Raw genomic sequence first — 19,175 nt, 5'->3', positions numbered from 1 at the left:
TTCGCTCAATATTCCTTCTGGCTTTTTTATTTACTCGTTAAGTTTTTCTAGTTTAATATTGTAACAATTTTTTTAAGTCGAGTAAAATGACTACAAATCCCTCTGGAGTGGGCTGATTACTGACTTTTTTGTCGCGCCACTCTTAATATTATTTCGCGCAGTTTTCGATTTGTCATATTACTCTTAGCTTGGATGGAAATGGAATTTGTTATAAAGTTGCATTTGGTCTTTCATATTTGTTGTCAGTAATTTAAAAAACATTCTGAAACACACATGGAACGATAATAACTTTTTTAAATAATAACACAAAATTGAAAAGGATCTCGGGTACATTTATCGAGAGCCACAAATAATTCTTCAAAGAGCCGCATGTGGCTCGCGAGCCACAGTTTGGCCTACCCCTGGATACTATAGTGCAAAAAAAACAGAGAAGAACTGGATAAGAGACGTAAGGGTGAAAAGGAGTTATGAAATTGGTAGTGACCACTATCTACTAGAATCCACATTCAAAAGTAAAAGAAAAGAAATAAAAGCGAATGAGAACATAAACAGAAAACACAAAGAAATAATAAAAATTTATAAACTAAGGGAAGAATCAACGAAAATAAGATACACAGAAGTGCTAGAGAAAGAGATGGACAATGAATATGAAATAACAGAAACAATAGAAGAAGAATGGGGAAAATTTAAAAATGCGATGATAAAAATCAATATGTGGAACTACAAGAAATAACAACAGAGGGAAACGAACATGTTGGTGGAACGATGAAGTGAAAAGAGAAATAAAAGAGAAGAAGAAATTATGGAAAGAATACATACAAGACAAAACACAACAAAAATATGAAAATTATAAGAGACAAAGAACAAAAGTTAAAGAGATAGTTAAGAAAGAGAAAAAGAAAAGTTGGGAAAAATTCGGAGAAAAAATGGAAAAAAAACAGCACAGAAAACGTAAAATTATTTTATAGAACACTGAAAAACCTAAGAAGCAACAAAGAAACGAAACTGAAACAAATAATGAACAAGGAAGGAACAATAATAAACGACGATACGACAATAATGGAAAGATGGAGGGAACATTTCCAGCTGATACTGAATGGAAATCAAGCGAATACAATGGAGAAGGAAAGCCACATCAAGAGCCATTGTTATACATATATAACCTAATATGGAAGAGAAAAGTAATACCAGAGAATGGACAAATGCAGTAATTATACCTATATACAAGAAAGGAAACACAAGAGACTGTAAGAACTATAGAGGTATATCACTACTATGTGTAGCAGCAAAAGTATACGAAACCATAATAGAAAGGAAAATCAGAAAAGAAATAGAACACAAATTAGAGAACGTACAAAATGGATTCAGGAAAGGACACAACACAAAAGACCATATATTCACTATGCAACAAATAATAGAAAAAGTCCTAAAGAAAAATAGGGAAATATATCTGAGCTTTATAGACATGGAAAAAGCATTCGACTCAGTCAAAAGAAAAGATATCTGGGAAAGCCTAAAGAAGAAACAAGTAATTGAAGAACTGATAGAAGCAACAAAAAGTATATACATGAAAACAAATACAGTATACTAAAAATGTTAAATGTACAGTTGGAAAGATTTGAAACAACGCAAGGAGTTGGACAAGGGGGGGAAGTCTCAGCCCAGTGCTATTCATAAATGTAATAGAAGATAGTGAAAGAATGTAAGAAAACTTTCAAGAAATACTGCATCGGTTGGAACAGAATGCAAATGATAAACGCTGAGATGTGTATATTTGCAGACGACATAGTATTAATTGCGGAAACAGCAGAAAAACTGAAATGCAACTTAGAGAAATGGAACCTAGAAGCAAGCAAATACAACTTAAACGTAAACAAAGATAAAACCCAGATATTGAAAATATCAAGGAAACAAGGGACGGAAGCTCAAATAGAAGTAATGATAGACCAACAAAAAATAATACAGACAAATTCATACAAAGGAACAGTAATCAACAACAAAGGAGACATCGAGGACGATCTTAACAACAGAATGGAAAACACAGGAAAACTATTCCAAGCACTAAATAGAGGATTCCTTAATAACAAAGAAATATCAACAAAGACCAAGATGACAATATACAAAACAATATATAGACCTACGGTGGCATATGGAGCAGAAAATTGGATATTAAACAAAAGACAACAGAGCAGAATTCAGGCAGCAGAGATGAAATACCTCAGAAGAACGATCGGAGTAAAAAGAACTGATAGAATCAGAAATGAAGAAATAAGAGAAAGACTCAAAATCAAACCGATACTCGACTCAATAAAGGAGAAAAAATTGGCATGGTTCGGACATCTAACCCGGATGGACAATAATAGACAAGTAAAAGAGTGTGGGACGCCAAACCAATAGGGAATAACAGAAGAGGAATAACCATTAAAGAATGGAACAGTGACATCTCGCAGATACTGCAGAGTAAGGGTAAGACTTGGCAGGAAGCAACACAGATGGCATCCAATAGGAAGGAATGGAGAGAGTTCGTTAAGAGCTAGGACACCTCAGAAGATTGTAAAATATTGTAATTTAATGAATTGTATTATAAACGACCCAACACCGAAAGGTACAAATGGGTCTACTGATATATTTTTCGGAAACTAAACTCTACGTGCTGGATTCGCTACCTGCATGATAATATGCTGCGACCTTAAGACTTAATTGAACCATTTTTTAGTTGCAGAATAGTCCTTTTGAGTTGTTGGTTTGCTCGATTTAGTTTAGTCTTATCTTGAGAAGTCCTTGTTTGTTCCCAAATTCTTCTCAGCTTTCTTTTCTCAATTATCATGTTCCTTTTTTTTTGGTTGTTAGATCGAAACGGGTGGCCATAGGGCCCGTGCTGCAGCCTGAGTAGGCTTATTGCACACCGTTCGGTCTCGGGTTAAACCATCATTGGGTTTTTGTCCCCAATGGGTTCGGGATTACTTAACTTGTAGTTAAGTCGTCTGTTACCTATAAGGGGTCCATTCTCCCAGCTAGCAGGACAAGACCCTTTATTAGGTTCTTTACCTGACTTCTGACACTTAGGTTCGAGTTTTCGACCCCGTATTGCAGTCACCATCGGGTTTGGGCTGGACAGTCAAATATGACATGTGAGGCAGTTTCATCTGCCTCCCCACATTTCCTGCAAACAGGGTCTCCGTGAAAGATCCCCATGTTGTGCAGGTGTTTTCTTAGGGTGCAGTGTCCGGTTAGTAAGCCAGTTACCGCCCTAAGCTTTTTCCTTCCGAGTCGTAGGGCCTCATCGGTTAGCGAGGGGTTTGGCCGCCCCATCATTAACTTGCTGTGCCGCTGTTCATGTTCCTTACTCCCTTTGGATAATTGTTTTCTTTTAACCTACATTTCAGTGTAGGACTGCCTAATCCGCCAATATGATTGTTAATGTAGGGTTACTTTCTTTTTTAATAACCTTGTCATTCATGGTTAGCACTGAAAGGGCGAATGATCAGAATTTAAGTCCCTGCTTCTTGGTTTATTTCATCTTACCTCTGGTCTCAAATATTTCGGATTACTTGGTGCTTCCTATTTCTAATAAGTATGTATATCCTTTATTTTTGACCATTGGTGGTTATTGCCAAACATTTCTATATTAAACGTGTATTTTTAAATCTCTATACCGTTTCTTGCACGATAATTGTTTAACCAAACATGAATACGATAATTAAAAGACAACCAGTATAACTATAACAAGATATAAAGCCAGTGTCTAGCTTACTTTGCAATGAAATAAAGATAGATATGATTAAAATATGCTTACATAACTTGACATACGTGGGAAAGGCAGTTTACTAAGACTAATTTGGGATTTTTAGAAAGTAATGATATTTTTCCTTGAAGACTGTCTGATTACTATCCGATTACAACAATGCTCTCCGTTTATTTGTGAACATTAGACTGAATTGAATCGAAAAACGAACCTTTTTTATTTTTTTTTTATATTTATTTAATAATAAAAGTGTTAAAAAATAATTAAGGACAAAGATATAATATATCCATAGGCGCCCATACCCATGGGCAGGGGGCCGTGGCCCCCCTAGCTTTTCGGGTGCTTTAAACTATACAGGGTGAGGCAGATAAAGGGCCTATTAGACATATCTCGAGAACTAAAGGTAAGAGAATTATGAAAATTGGAATACAGGGGTTTTGAAGTGTGAACTATTTAATGAAAATATTTTCATGAATTTTCTACTTCCGGTTATACCGGAAGTTGCATGTAACTTCGTTTTTTTAAATGGGATACCCTGTATATTTTTTTATTTTCCATATCTTCACTTTATTATAAAAATTTTTGTTAATATTTCCCTATACCTATCGTGCACCGTTTTTGAGTTATTATCATTTATATGAAAATTACACTTTTCTACCATGTATATAAAGTTCAATTTCATCTAATGTTATATAAATAAAAGTTTCAGTTTTTCGGGAACTTATTAACCACATATAGCTTTATCGTTTATAATGTGAAGTTGCCTTTCTAATTATACAGGATGCTGTCAAAATTGGCGTAAATCTGGCATCCTAAATTTTCGTATAATTCCTCTTTTTCAAATGGGACACCCTGTATATTATTCATTATTTTATAAGAATATGTTGTTCACCATCGATCTGTATTAGTATTCCCTATACCTATCTCTTGTAGTTTTCAAAGCAATTAACTTTATACATTTTTTCACAAAAAATTTATTTATCTAGTAGCCTATGGAATATTCTAACAAAAATATTAGTTAAATTTAAAAACTTAAAAAACTTAGAAAACAAAAAAATGTCAGTTATTAATCTTGGTTAATTTGTTAAATTTAAAAACTTAAAAAACTTAAAAAACAAGTGTGTCAGTTATTAATCCAATAAATGTTCAAAGTGCTGCCCATTTACTTCCAAACATTTATTAACTCTTTTAATCAGATGTTCATTAGTAGCCCTTGATATTGATTCTCCATCTATTTGGTTAAAAACTTGAAGGACTTTATTTATCATATCTTCCTTATTAGTGACAGGTTCAGAGAAAACCTTATTTTTTACATATCCCCATATATCAGGGGTGGGCAAAGTGCAGCCCGCGGGCCGCATGCGGCCCTTCAGACATTTTTTGCGGCCCGTGGAAATTTTTTTTGAATTCTTGCTAATATTAATAATTAAATATAGATAATGCGGCTAATAATTAATACTTTTGCAGCGGGTCATTTTTCCGCAAATTTTCAACATAAAGCGGGCAATTATTTGGGTTCCCGACACAGAGTTTTGTCGGCTCCCTCAATGAAATCCATGAAATTTCAACAAATCGAAACGATATGTTTGAAGTAGTTAGGAACTATTTAGAAAATTTTAAATTAACTCGTAGCCACCTAGTAAGTGTAACAACAACTGACGGAGCACTAAATTTAAGAGGAGCTAATATTGTAATGTTGAGAAAACTTAAAGATTACATTCATAAACAATTTCCAGAACATTATTTATTATTTTTTCACTGAATAATCCATCAGCAGGTATTGTGCAAAAATGTTTTGAAAGTAGACAACGTTATTTCAATTACAACAAATATTGTTAATTTTATTTGTTCAAAAGGAATAAATCATGTTACATTCATAGCATTTTTGGAAAAGTTAGAAATAGATCATAGTGATGTCTTATACCACAATCATATTCGGTAGTTGAGTTTAGAAAAGGTTCTTAAAAGATGCTGTGAATTAGGGGAGGAAATTGTTTTATTTATAGAAATGAAAAACTGCAACACATTTGCTAAATTTTACAAGTTTTGAACGCAAAATGAAACTTTTAAAATGAAACACAAACTATTCATTGTTTTTATAAAAAAGAAAAATTAGTTCAATTATTTCCCTCATTAAAATCATAAACAATGTACCTACCATAAAATAAGTTTAAAATTTATGAAGAAAAACTTTGTAACTTGCTGACGGAATTTGAAAATGGTTTCAAAGATTTTGAAGGTATATCATTTTCCTTATCACTTCTAAGAAATCATTTTTCAGTTCAAAGTGATTCCGTACCAGTCTACATTAAACTAGAAATTATAGATTATTTGCATATTTTTTTAATATTTTTGCATTTTACCAATCTTTGCAAATGTCCAAAAGTACATAGCTAAATTTATAGTCAGACTTATCGATACAATCCATTGAGGACCGGAATTGATGATGCTTTGACTAGATTTCCACCCGAATCATGAACAAGGACATAAAACTAAACTAAAACTTTATAAAACCCATTAAGATTCGATTTTCGTCTTTTAATAAATACTAATATACCTTAAATAAGTTTGGAAATAATAGATAATGTGTTTCATAAATATTTTTTTTATTATTTAATTCTTTCAAAGAAAACAAAAACAATGAAGGGAATCTAAGATTTTTCAACTTTGTCTTTTTTTATTTAAATGACGATTCAAAAACATATTCCGGTATTCATCACTTTACGATTTGACAGACAAAAAAAAGAATTGAAAATAAAAGTTGTCAAAACTTTAAACGCGTTTTTCTTAAAATTGCGTTTTCAAAGGCGGTGGACATTTTGACTCGAAAGCTACTTGACAGATCCACCTGAAATTTTTCATATTTTCTTTAGACAGTTCGTGAGATAACGCTGTCGAGATATTTTTTTTATTTAACAATATGTTGATTTTCACCCTGTTTACAAAAAAAATTAGTTATTTTGACTTTTGTCGCCAAAAACTCAAAAATCGTTAAAACAAAAAACAAAACAAAAAAATTATCTCAAGAAAGTCATAAGTCATAAGCTAATAAAATATTCTTGATTTTTTTATTTAATATGATCCGATGACAAGTTTTAATGTCTACTGCAAAATCCATTTTTTTGAGGTGTCTGTAGAAATATGCCACCTTTGACTTATTTTTCAATATTTGGCCTTGATTTTTTTTTTAATATTCTCCGAATTGTACTGAATATGTTTACTAATTCAGAAATAAAATTATTCTACCATAGTTTCAAACAAAATTCACAAAAATGTACTTGAAAAGTTGATTTCAAACCATATCCCCCCCCCCCCCCCCCCTCTAAACAAAATTATTAAGAAGTCAAACATGTTGACGTAAAAAATATTGCGGCCCTCGGTAATAGACCAAAAACATTTTGTGGCACTTACTAGAAAAAGTTTGCCCACCCCTGCCATATATAGTAATCTAATGGTGTCAATTGTGGGGATCTTGGTGGCCAAAGAAACGGACCTTTATTAGCTATCCATCTATCGCTAAATATTTCATCAAGCAATATCCCGACTCCTCGCATATTGTGAGCCGGTGCTCCATCTTGTTGAAACCAAACCTCATTAGCTTCATTATTGTTTAAAGTGTGGAGTGATGGAACAATTACTTGCCGTAAAATGTGGCAGTAACGCTCTCCATTTAAATTCTCGTCATAAATCATGAGAGCGAATATTTTATTATTTTTTACAGCACAAAAAACATTAAATGAAAAGGACGCTTGAAATTTACTATCCCACGTCAGGTGAGGATTTTCGTCACTCCAGAAGTGACTGTTGTGGCGGTTAAACATACCATTTTTTGTAAATTTTGATTCATCACACCAAATTATTTTTTTTTTGTAAAATCTTGATCTTCTTGGCATTTCGTTATAAACCATTCACAAAATTCTACACGTCGTACACAATCTCCAGGCTGTAAATTTTGAGTTATATTATAGGAATACGGGGTCCAATGATGTTTTTTTAAAATTCTATGAATTGTTCTAGTTGATACCTGTAACAATTGCTCACATTCCTGTAAGGATGACTTTGGATTGGCTGCAAAATATCCCAGAATATCTATTTGTAACTCTTCATTATCGACGTGTGTCTTGGGCTTGCTCCTATTCATAAACTGACCAAACTGAGAACAGTTGTTCAAAAAACTTTTTACAGTTTTATTATTTGGTCGAGGTTTCTCAGGATATCTCTCAGCAAAAACACGGCAAGTTCTGGATAGTATTTTGTTACACTCACCGTAAATTATAATTAAATTTAAAAAATCATCGTTTGTATATCCTAAATGGTCCATTATTATTTTTTGAAGAAAATTTAGCAAATTATTATTATAACTGTCACCGAACGGCATACAACAAGGTTACTATTAAACATTAACAATTTGACAACAAACAAAACTGACATCCGTCAGAATATTCCATAGGCTACTTTGGATAAATAAAATTTTTGTGGTAAAAATATATAAAGTCAATTTCTTTGAAAACTGCAAGAGATAGGTATAGGGAATATTAATACAGATCGATGGTGAACAACATATTCTTATAAAATAATGAATAATGGGTGTCCCATTTGAAAAAGAGGAATTATACGAAAATTTAGGATGCCAGATTTACGCCAATTTTGACAGCATCCTGTGTAATTAAAAAGGTAACATTATATTATAAACGATAAAGCTATATGTGGTTAATAAGCTCCCAAGAAATTGAAACATTTATTCAAATGACATTAGATGATATCGAACTTTATATACATGGTGGTGGAAAAGTGTAATTTTCATATTAAAATGATAATAACTCAAAAACAGTTTACGATAGGTATAGGGAAGTATTAACAAAAAATGGTCATAATAATGTCAGTATGCCGAAAATGAAAAAATATACAGGGTATCCCATTTAAAAAAACGAAGTTACATGCAACTTCCGGTATAACCGGAAGATAGATGAAAATATTTTCATTAAATAGTTCACCCTTTAAAACCCCTATATTCCAATTTTCATGATTCTCCTACCTTTAGTTCTCGAGATATGTCTAACAGGCCCTTTATCTGCCTCACCCTATATATTGTTATCTATAGTATAGTGTACAAAATGTAATGTGCAAAATCTTCACGTCTGCCCCCCCCCCCTGAAATATTTTATATGAGATCCCATGAATATATCTCATAAAATACAAAAATAAGAGTACCAATACAAAATTATAATTTGACCCGGCTATACGCTACCGAGACATGGACTATCAACAAAACTATTAAGAACAGATTGGAGGCATAGAAAAGAAAGGTACTTCACAGAATGTTTGCTGGAAAAGTACTAGAGAGAGAATGGAGAAGAGGAACTAATGTAGAAGTGTATCAATTGTATGCTACCCCACCAATAACAAAAGTAGTGAAAAATTGTAGACTAGGATGACTCGGACATCTATAAGGAATACAAGGTAATAGATAAGTCAAGAATATTGGTTGGAGATTACCTGAGGGTAAAAAAAAAGAAAGGAAGACCAAGAAAAAAATGGAGAGATGTAGTGATGGAAGATGCCAGAGAGATGAGAACCAGAGATTGGAAGCTGACAGTTAAGAACAAAAAACGATGGAAATTATTCATCCAGCAATGGGTCTAAAAGTCATATTAACGCTATATATGCATGCATATATGTACGTATAAAAATTTTATTTGATAGTTCCCTACTGGCTGATAGGTTTTGGTCCTTTTGTTAATTTCTATGAAATATGTAGACTGCCTTTCCTCTACATACGAATCAGTGGTGGCTGGTCAGAGTCGGCAGGGTCGGCAGTGCCGACCCACACATTTATGGACACATTATAGATTTTTTAAATATATAAGTTAATCAAAGTTGATGATATTCGTTTCTGTGAAATAAAAAAATATCTGTGAGATAATACAGACTAAATTTTATTCATTGTTTTTAAAAGAATTCGAACGATTAAGTGATCCCTGTGCGCTGTGCGTAAGAGACTTTTCAAATTACTTTTTTTTTAGTAAGGATCGTAGCCAGCCATACACCCGACTGAAATTGTGACAATTTTAAAAATTGTCACCCTTGTTGCAAAATAGCAATAAATGCGAAAAAATCATAAAAAAACAAGTATTCGCATTTTACGTTTTTCAACCGTTTATGCTACACTTAAGACCTTCATAATTTTACCCAGAAAAATTCATATAATAAAAATATCATATAATAAAAAAATACTGTGAATTTCATTAAGATCAATTCAATAGATTTTGCAAGATAAATTTTGCAATCCAGCTTTCGCAAAAAAATTAATTTTTTCAAAATGTTGCAGAACTGAAAATAAAGCAGACAGCAAGTTGAATTTATTTTTACCTATAGAAGAATACCGTACCTTTCTTCTATATGTAAAAAAATCAACTTGCTATCTGCTTTATTGTCAGTACTGCAACATTTTGAAAAAATTAATTTTTTTTGCAAAAGCTAGATTGCAAAATTTATTTTGCAAAATGTTTTGAATCGATCTTAATGAAATTTACAGTATTGTTTTGTTATATCATAAAGGTTTTCTGGTTAAAATATGAAGGTCGTAAGTGTTAGCATAAATGGTTGAAAAACGTAAAATGCGAATTACTTTTTATGTTTTTTTCGCAATTATTGCTGTATTGCAACAAGGATGACACTTTTTAAAATTTTTAACCAATCCTATATTGTAGGAAATTTAGTTACCCAATTTTTATGTCAGTGTAACTTTTCTCAGAAGTGAATACTTTGAAAGTTAAAATCAAAAAACGAAGAAAAAAATCGAAGTTTTTCTTAATTTTTTGACACTTTGATTATTTAAAGAATATTCCGGACCTTTTTGAGCGGATGGATAACTCAATTATTATTTACAAGGAATTTTCAAAATATCTATTAGACAAGTTCATTAAAAATTATCCATCATTCTTTATTCAAATAAAAGAAGAAAACGGATTAACAGTTTTATATGCTGATCTAAATATTTCCGGAAGGTGGGATAAGTTACAAAATATGTTTAATTTTATATACTGCAATTCATTAGGTACAACAAACTGTTCCCGAATTTAATAAATTATTGTGCTCAAATGTGGGCAAATTCTGCCTCAAATGAACGGGATTTCTCTTGTCTCAAAAAAGTCAAAACGTATTGTCGAAACACCATGAAACAAGAGAGAATGTCAAACTTGTCTCAAATGTCAATAGAAAAAAAACTTTTAAAACCTCTCCAAAACAATAATAAATTTTACAATGACGTTATAACCCATTTTGCTACTTCGAAACAACATAGACTAGAGTTAATTTATAAACAGGTTTACAAAAAAAAACAAAAAAAAAATAAAAAAAAAACAAAAACCAAAAATCTTCTATGAAAGTGAAGCCTTTTAATTAGATGGCATACCTATCTGAGGAGACAAAACCTTGCCGACCCTGTCCCTAAAGCCACGAGCCGCCACTGATACGAATAATTTTTAACTAATAATTACCATGATGTACTAATGATTTTTCTATTTTTTAGTCGAGTGAACTGGATAGTATTCAAGAGCTATTTGAGTTACTCCAGATCAAATCGGATATATGGCAGTCTTCTGGCTCTGAAGAGGCCAAAACTCAGTCCGAAGATGACAGCAGCTGGACTGCTCAAGACAATGAAAACTCCGATCCAGTCACAGTGAAAAAAGAAACGGACGACGACGAGAAAGAAGAGGGAGAAATTAAAGATGATGACGATGATACGACAGATGATAACAACTTAGAAGAACAAAATGATGGATCTCCGAACCCAGTGAACTTGTCATTGAACACGAAGAATCTAAATAATGACGAAAAATCAGATGACTATGATAATAGTTCGGATGTAAGTATAAATATTTCGAGGAAGACTTAATTGTAGTAGTAATTTCTTTAATTTTGTTTTAGAAGTCGGATCAGAAGAATTCAGATGTGCTAAAAATAGGCCAGTCAACCGTCAAGATAGCTTCTAAGGTTCATGAACTTTCTCAGTTTCACCAGAATCGAATGAAACGAAAAAGTGTGTACATAGAACCAATCGACCTCAAACATCAAGACGAACTGTCTCAACTGAAGCCCCCCATAGCTGATCAAAAGTTGATCTCGCTGGTTCACAGTCCAGACAATTATGTGGTGACTCCGCACAGAAAAAGAAGACCAGGTTTTTACAACGCTCCAGCACAAAACACCGCATTTGTTCCTTTCTCTCCGTCGTACATAGATGATGCGACACATCATCACCTTAGATATAAGAATCTTCCTCCGCTACTGGCAGCTCACCATCCGCTTTCCCTGTCTGCGCCTCCATATTTAGTAGATCGAACACATACACCAACGCCAGGCCAGCATCCAGACACTTCCGGAGCAGCAGACAACGTAGTAGTTAAGTATAGACCACCTAGTGCAGATCAGGGATTGGCCGCGGATTCTTACCAAGCATTCGAGCATACGTGGGGCGCGTGGTCCCTATGCCAAACCCAAGTGAATGCTCCTTCAGGAAATGAAGACTCTCGAGAACCTCCCCCTTCGTTTTCCACCAGCAGCAATGACGATGCAGCTGAAAGTTCTTCTCACGCAACGGGTAGTAAACAATCGTTACCGGCAGTTCAAGTTCGGGAGTATCGGTGTGAATATTGTGGTAAACAGTTCGGTATGTCATGGAATCTCAAGACTCATTTACGTGTTCATACTGGGGAAAAACCTTTCGCGTGTAGATTGTGCGTGGCGATGTTTAAACAAAAAGCACATTTATTGAAACACTTGTGTTCAGTGCATAGGAATGTTATATCGTCGAATGACGGCAATTCCGGCCGGTTCAACTGTTGCTTCTGTCCATTATCATTCGAATCTCTACCAGAATTAATAAGACATTTATCGGGACCCCATAATAACTTGCTTCTGAGCAAAAACATGCACGAACTTAAGTAGCACAACAAATTACATTCCATTGCCCACTGATGAGGTCGTAAATAATATTTGGTACGACACCATCTTGTGATATACTGATCCTGATCAGTGCCTTTTCTTGTATCTCGTGTGGACGTAGTTATAGTCGGTTAACCTCAGGGATATCTAGAGAATAATATCCCAGGAGCTGCAGGCACGCAAGTGTCGGGACCAATTGTGCCTTTTTTCCACTATAATCGACGCCCTCCGTCTAAAAATGTGTTAATAGTTTTATTGCCTAGACATAATTTCAACCGTTGTGTTCAATTTGACTTTACGTACCTAAGCTACGCGTGGTGTGTATGACAGGTGATTTTTAAATGTTTGTTTTGCTTTTTCGGCTGGTCCGATTTTCAGATCAGATGTTTTTAATTTTATTCCTAAATTATTCCAAGCATCCACTGTTATATACATCACAAGTTGATAATTATTATTGTATGCATTAATGAAAAATGCCAACTAAAACAAAATCACAAAAATATACAACGACAATCAAATCCATCAACTGGTAAGGTTAAAGACTATATACCATTCCAGGTCACGTGACTTTGACAGCGTCGCTGAGGAGCAAAAATTGTGTTTTTTGTGTTCTTTTTGCTATTTTCTCGTTTTATTATAAGAAATCTGCGGTTTTAACTACAACAATTTCAAATATTAGATATAGGACACCCTCATAGGGGATGCAAAAACCCGGTATAATCAGAAAATCAGTTTTCTTGACCCATATCGTCGTTCTGTTTACAGTGCATTGTGATTATAGTGATTTAAAACATCTCGGTCTTTAAATGCGGCTGGTGTTATAAAAAAAACTCACTTTATCTCTTTTACTTTTACTGGAACACTTTACAACTGAACAAAACGCTGGTATTTTAATCATATTCTTAAATTAAAAAATGGTTTTCTACACTTAACCTACTTTGTTTACAAGATCTTTGCCCTCCAGTCGCTGTCAAATGACGTCACCCTGAAATGGTCTATACTACTTTCATTTCCAAGCTAAGCTCAGACACGTGATCGATGGGTGTGTCGTGTCGTCGCAGCTTCTTCGCAGGTTCTTCTTCTTTGGTTACCGTCTCTAAGGAGATTGGTAATCATCACAGCAATTTTCACTTTTGAGATTGCAGCTCTGAGCAAGTCGACAGAACTGCAATTATACCACTTTCTTAGATTATTGAGCCAGGAAATGCGTCTTCTTCCAATACTTCGTTTTCCCTGCGTTATGGTTTGCAGCAACACATATTTATCCCTTCTCATAATGTGGCCGAGATATTGTAACTTTCTTATCTTAACCGTATTCATGATTTCCTTTTCCTTTTTCATCTTTCTGAGGACCTCAACATCTACCAAACTTATGTTTAATATTCTTCGGTAGGCCCACATCTCGAATGCTTCACGTCGATCGCTTATTTCTTTCTTTGTGGTCCAGGCCTCCACCCCATACAGCAGCACCGAAAACACATATGAACGTAATATTCTTATTTTGATTTGCAAACTAAGATCTCTACTGCATAATACTTTTCTCATCTTGCTAAATGTTGCTGTAGCTTGTCCAATTCTCATTTTTATTTCTTCTGTATACTCGTTATTTTCATTAAAATTGTACCAAGATATCTGTATTTTTTCTTTTGGCACCCCTCTTATATCATTGGTTAGAAACTATGTAATTTCTAACACTGCGACAAACTGCGACGACACAACACACCTACCGATCAGACGTCTGAAACTGACGTCTCAGCTTATCTTGGGAATGAACCTAGTATAGAGAAAATAAATGCCAAATATTTTTAGATGCCAAAAAGATCAGATAATAGTCCAAGTTTATATAATACCTGAAAGAAGTCCACTGACGTTTAACACGATCTTGAGTATCTTGAGTATATTTGATAAATAATGAAAAATTTATTACGATCTGGTTAGAATCATCACCTGAACAATAGTTTTACGGGGAGTATGCTCTATCCTGCCATTTTTTCGATTTAACCTCCCCCCGTCACCTTCAGCAAGAGACTAGCCCTAGATTAACAATGATACTTCTGCCATTAGCACTTGCTACTACCGATCAACCTAAAAGTAGTTATCTGTGTTCAAATGTGTCCAAAAACATCGAATAACTCTAAGTAACTTTACATGTACTGTCTATGATTTTCTTACAATTTTAACAAAACTGTGTATTAGTACGTTCTTTAACGGTAAAATATTGCAAAACCTCTAAATTTTAAAGAACCGCTTGGATTGACATGAAATTTGGCATACACATATCTAACAAGTCAAAGAAAAAAAGTGATATTGTGCCGATGTGTGCTTTTGCCCTGGGGGTGGTTCTCACGCCCTCTTGGGGGTGAAAAAATATACGACCAAAGTAAGTCCGGAAATGGATAAACTGACTAATTATAAGCAACTTTTGTTCTATAAAGTTTTTTCATTAAGTCAATATTTTTCGAGTTATTTGCCAGTGAATATGTTCATTTTTTCAACAAAATAACCACGCTTTTAGACAGTTTTTCGCAAATAACTCAAAAACTAAGTATTTTGAAAAACATTCATAGCAAGAATATAGCCCGTAAAAAATTTTAAAAATTGGTGTATATATTACGTCTCTATACCTAGTAGAAGCAGAGTTATAGCTAATGAAAAATAGGTTCATATTCGTCAAATTCCAAATGGAATACTTTAACGTGAAATAACCAAAAATGAAGCACATTTCGGGGAAAACTCATTACAACTTATTTAAAGTGTTTAAAAAAAGCTTCATTTTTGTTTTATAAAAAAAAGTAGCATCAAAAGTAAACAACTTACGCTCAAAATACAGTTAGTCCCTTTTTTTGGTAAAAAAATCGGAAAAATCACCTCCTAATTAGTATCTAAAATGAACTTAATCGTTACGACTTCACAAGTTTCTTGACTCTTGAACTTATAATCTATTTTTTATATGATCTGTAAGTTTCATCGGTTCAAAGTCCTTATTTTTTAAAGGGCTGTAGTTAAAAGGGGTTGAACGAGTCACTGATCACGAATGTATGCAAATTTAGAAACATCAAATCTTAATCAATTTTTGTCTTACAGAAAAACAAAAGAATACAGGATATTCAGAAAAGCAATGCTGACTTTTTTTGTTTTTTGAGATTTTTGGTATCTCTAACAATTTTTAAGTTATTTTGAAAAAAAGCATATTTTTCAAAATAACATTTTTTGGGAATTTTACTTTGAAACCAAATTTTTTCAAAAACAAGCACTTTAAATCGATGAACCTTACAGATTATATAAACACAATATAAGTAAAATAATTTGTGGAGCGGTAACGACTAATTTCATTTAAGTTGCTAATTAGGGGGTGGTCTTCCCGATTTTTTTTTTGCCAAAACAAAAGGGACCAACTTTATTTTGAGCGTAACTTGCTTAAATTTGATGCTAGAAACTTTTTATAAAAACAGAATAAAAGCTATTTTTAAACACTTTAAAAAAGTTATAATGGGTTTTCCCCGAAAAGTGCTTAATTTTTTGGATATTTCACGTCGAAATATTCGATTTGAAATTTGGCGAATATGAACCCATTTTTCATTGGCTATAACTCTGGTTCTACGAGGTCCAGAGACCTCACGCGTACACCATTTTTTTTACTTTTTTTACAGGCTATATTTTTGCTAAGAAGGCTTTTTTCGGAAAAATACTTAATTTTTGAGTTATTTGCGAGAAACCGTCTAAAAATGTAGTTATTTTGTTGAAAAATGAACATATTCACTCGAAAATAACTCGAAAAGTGTTGACTTGGCGAAAAAGCTCTATAGAGCAAAAGTTACTTAAAATTTAGTCAGTTTATCCATTTCAGGACTTATTTTGGACATAAGTATATTTTTCACCCCTAAGTGGGGGTGAAAGTCACCCCCAGGGCAAAAGCACACATTGGCACAATATCACTTTTTTTCTTTGACATGTAAGCTATGCGTATGCCAAATTTCATGTCAATTCAAGCGGTTCTTTAAAATTTAGAGCAAAAACCGTGAAAGAATGTACTATATGTACGGATGTGTAAATATATCCTTCATAAGCCTTACGTACTTCTCCGTAACCCATTTCTTTCTCATACGTATCAGAAAAAGCTCTTGTCTAGGATCAGTATCGTATGCCTTTTCAAGATCTATAAATACCAAATGTAGCTCTCTTTTCTTCTCGCCCAATTTTTCTATCAACTGCCTCAAAGCAAATAAAGCATCCATTGTCCTCCTTTCTGGCATAAACCTAAACTCTTCTCCAATCGATGTCTCCTTCCTTAATCTATATAGTCCTCTCCCAACTTTTCATTGTATGCGAGATTAACTTTATCCCTCTATAGCTCAGTTGGTTCAGTAGAAGCCTCTCGCACAGGATCGCAGCCAATAGAGACAACAAGCTAACAATATCTAGAGCAGCTTTCTAAAGTACTCATGCCATCTTTTCTTTATCATTTGGCCTTAACACTCTTCAATCCACACTCTTAATCTGCCGCCCGTAAGTCAAGTCTTTTGATTACTTTTATTGACTTGTTACTTGCTTTAGCAATGCCGTATAACCCTCCTTAAGTGATTCTAGCGGTCCACACCATACTTCTTTACAAAAGATCTTTCCTTGGCATTAGCTACAGCGCGCTTTCATTCCCCTCTTTGTTACTTTGTAGGTATGTATAATATGTATATCCTTATTCAGATGGACCCTTATTATTCGATCACTTCTTCTGGTTACTCTTATTTGATGTTTTTTCCATTCGTTGTTCAAAATAACACTTATTCCATTTGTGCCATGACTGTTGGGGTTAGCACTACTGTATATTAACTTGCATCCATCTCCAAGATCTCTCAATTGATTACCTTTTCAACGAGTTTCTTACACACAAACTACACCAATCCTCTCCTCTGCGTGAAATCGGCGAGCTTTCTTCTTTACCTGTCATACTTCCTTGAGAGTTGCAATCCTCAGGACTAGCTTCTTTGCCCCTTCTGTTCTCTAAAAGGTAGCCCTCCTAGCTCACTTTTCGCAGGAGTCAGGCGCCCTAGTACCTAAACTGTTTTCTTCATTTCTTGTTTTCATGGTTTTAGCAAGGTTTTTTACTGCTCAATGCACTTCCTTATTCAAACTCTCCTCCTGTATTAGTTGTATATTGTTGTCGTTATGTTACCTATGATTTTCTTTCACGATGCACAAAAATATATAAAATAAATGCCTATCAACATGAAGTTACTTGTTTTCTGCAAGTATAGGATGATTTTCGAAAAAATTTATCAGAGAAACAATTTGGTTATCTCGCATTAATCTTGTTTCGTGGTCCAAATACACTTATTTTCCCACAACTTCTATGGGCGACTTCTCGATTTCTATTAGCTCATTGGGGAAGAGGTTCGTCACCATTTTTGTTTTCCCATAGTTTGTTTATGAAAGGACTCTCTCCGTTACCTGCTGTAATTATTGTTGTAGCATAATTCTGGCTTCTCTTAAGTCATCTGTCGTGAGAACAATGTCATCGGAATATCTGAGATGATTTAGTTTCTTTCCATCGATGTTAATAACCTTTGAGTCGCACCCTAATCCTTAAAATGCGTACTCCATGACTGTTATAAATAGTTTTGGCGACAAAGTATCTCCCTGCTGCACTCCTCTGTCAATTTTCATCTTCTCAGTACTACATCCTTATGAAGAACAAAAGATAGTGGAGAAACTTTATATAGATCTGTTATATCGTTAAATTTCTTTGTTGTTTTGTATATAATTAGTAAAATAAGAGTAAAATTCTTGACAGTTTTTTGAAAACAAGTATATATACCAGTTGAACTGTGATCGTCTATGTGTTGTATTCAAAATTACTCGAAAACTCATCTAGGCATTTTTTGTTTTTGTATGTAACATTTGTATAATACTTGCTTATAAAGTTTTTACTATAAAACTGGAACATGATAATGATCGTATATTTTTTTAATATACACACCAAAGAAGTAAAAATTAAGATGAAATATACAATTTCTGTGTAAGTTATTATCTCTCTTAAAAATCTCTCTGAATGTTATTTTTTATTCAACAGCATCCTGGACTCACCTGGAGCATACCTAGATTTTTAGCGTCCTCATTTGGCCCATTTTTAGAAGTTTTTTAATTTTTTTTAGAATACGCACTAATTTTATAAAAAAAAATCTTTTTCAAACGAATTCTTTCGGCACGATTGAACGTGGTACAAATGCGGTAACGTAGTTTTTTGTTAGATTTGTTAACTGTAAATAATTAATTAGCCTGTATATAGTGTAAGAAATAAAAACATGTTTTTTCTTGTACTTGCTTTACTTCTTTACAATAACACACGTTGATATTGCCTACTGTATTTCTTCTGGAATAGCCTTTATTAAAAAATGTAGTAAAAAATCCTTTGTAAAAGGTATATTCATTAAAAAGAACCCTTTCGCGCTACATCATGGAACGTTTTCGGAATCAAAATTCCATC

At 33.6% G+C, this 19,175-nt stretch overlaps 1 protein-coding gene across 2 annotated transcripts in view; it reads left to right on the top strand.

Annotated features, from left to right (window-relative positions):
• The window catches only part of LOC114335085 (transcription factor Ken), a 180,523-nt gene extending 161,515 nt beyond the window's left edge, over nucleotides 1-19,008 (top strand). For both annotated transcript variants that reach the window (XM_050641462.1, XM_028285243.2), the window contains exons 3-4: nucleotides 11,277-11,615; nucleotides 11,678-19,008. In XM_050641462.1, coding sequence (XP_050497419.1) covers nucleotides 11,277-11,615; nucleotides 11,678-12,697 — 1,359 coding nt within the window. In that variant the 3' untranslated portion in view covers nucleotides 12,698-19,008. The remainder of the gene's footprint in view (nucleotides 1-11,276; nucleotides 11,616-11,677) is intronic.
• The last annotated feature ends 167 nt before the right edge of the window (nucleotides 19,009-19,175 follow it).

The sequence above is a fragment of the Diabrotica virgifera genome, chromosome 10 (assembly GCF_917563875.1).
Source record: "Diabrotica virgifera virgifera chromosome 10, PGI_DIABVI_V3a".
NCBI lineage: Eukaryota > Metazoa > Arthropoda > Insecta > Coleoptera > Chrysomelidae > Diabrotica > Diabrotica virgifera.
This window is presented reverse-complemented; position numbering and strand designations above follow the sequence as displayed.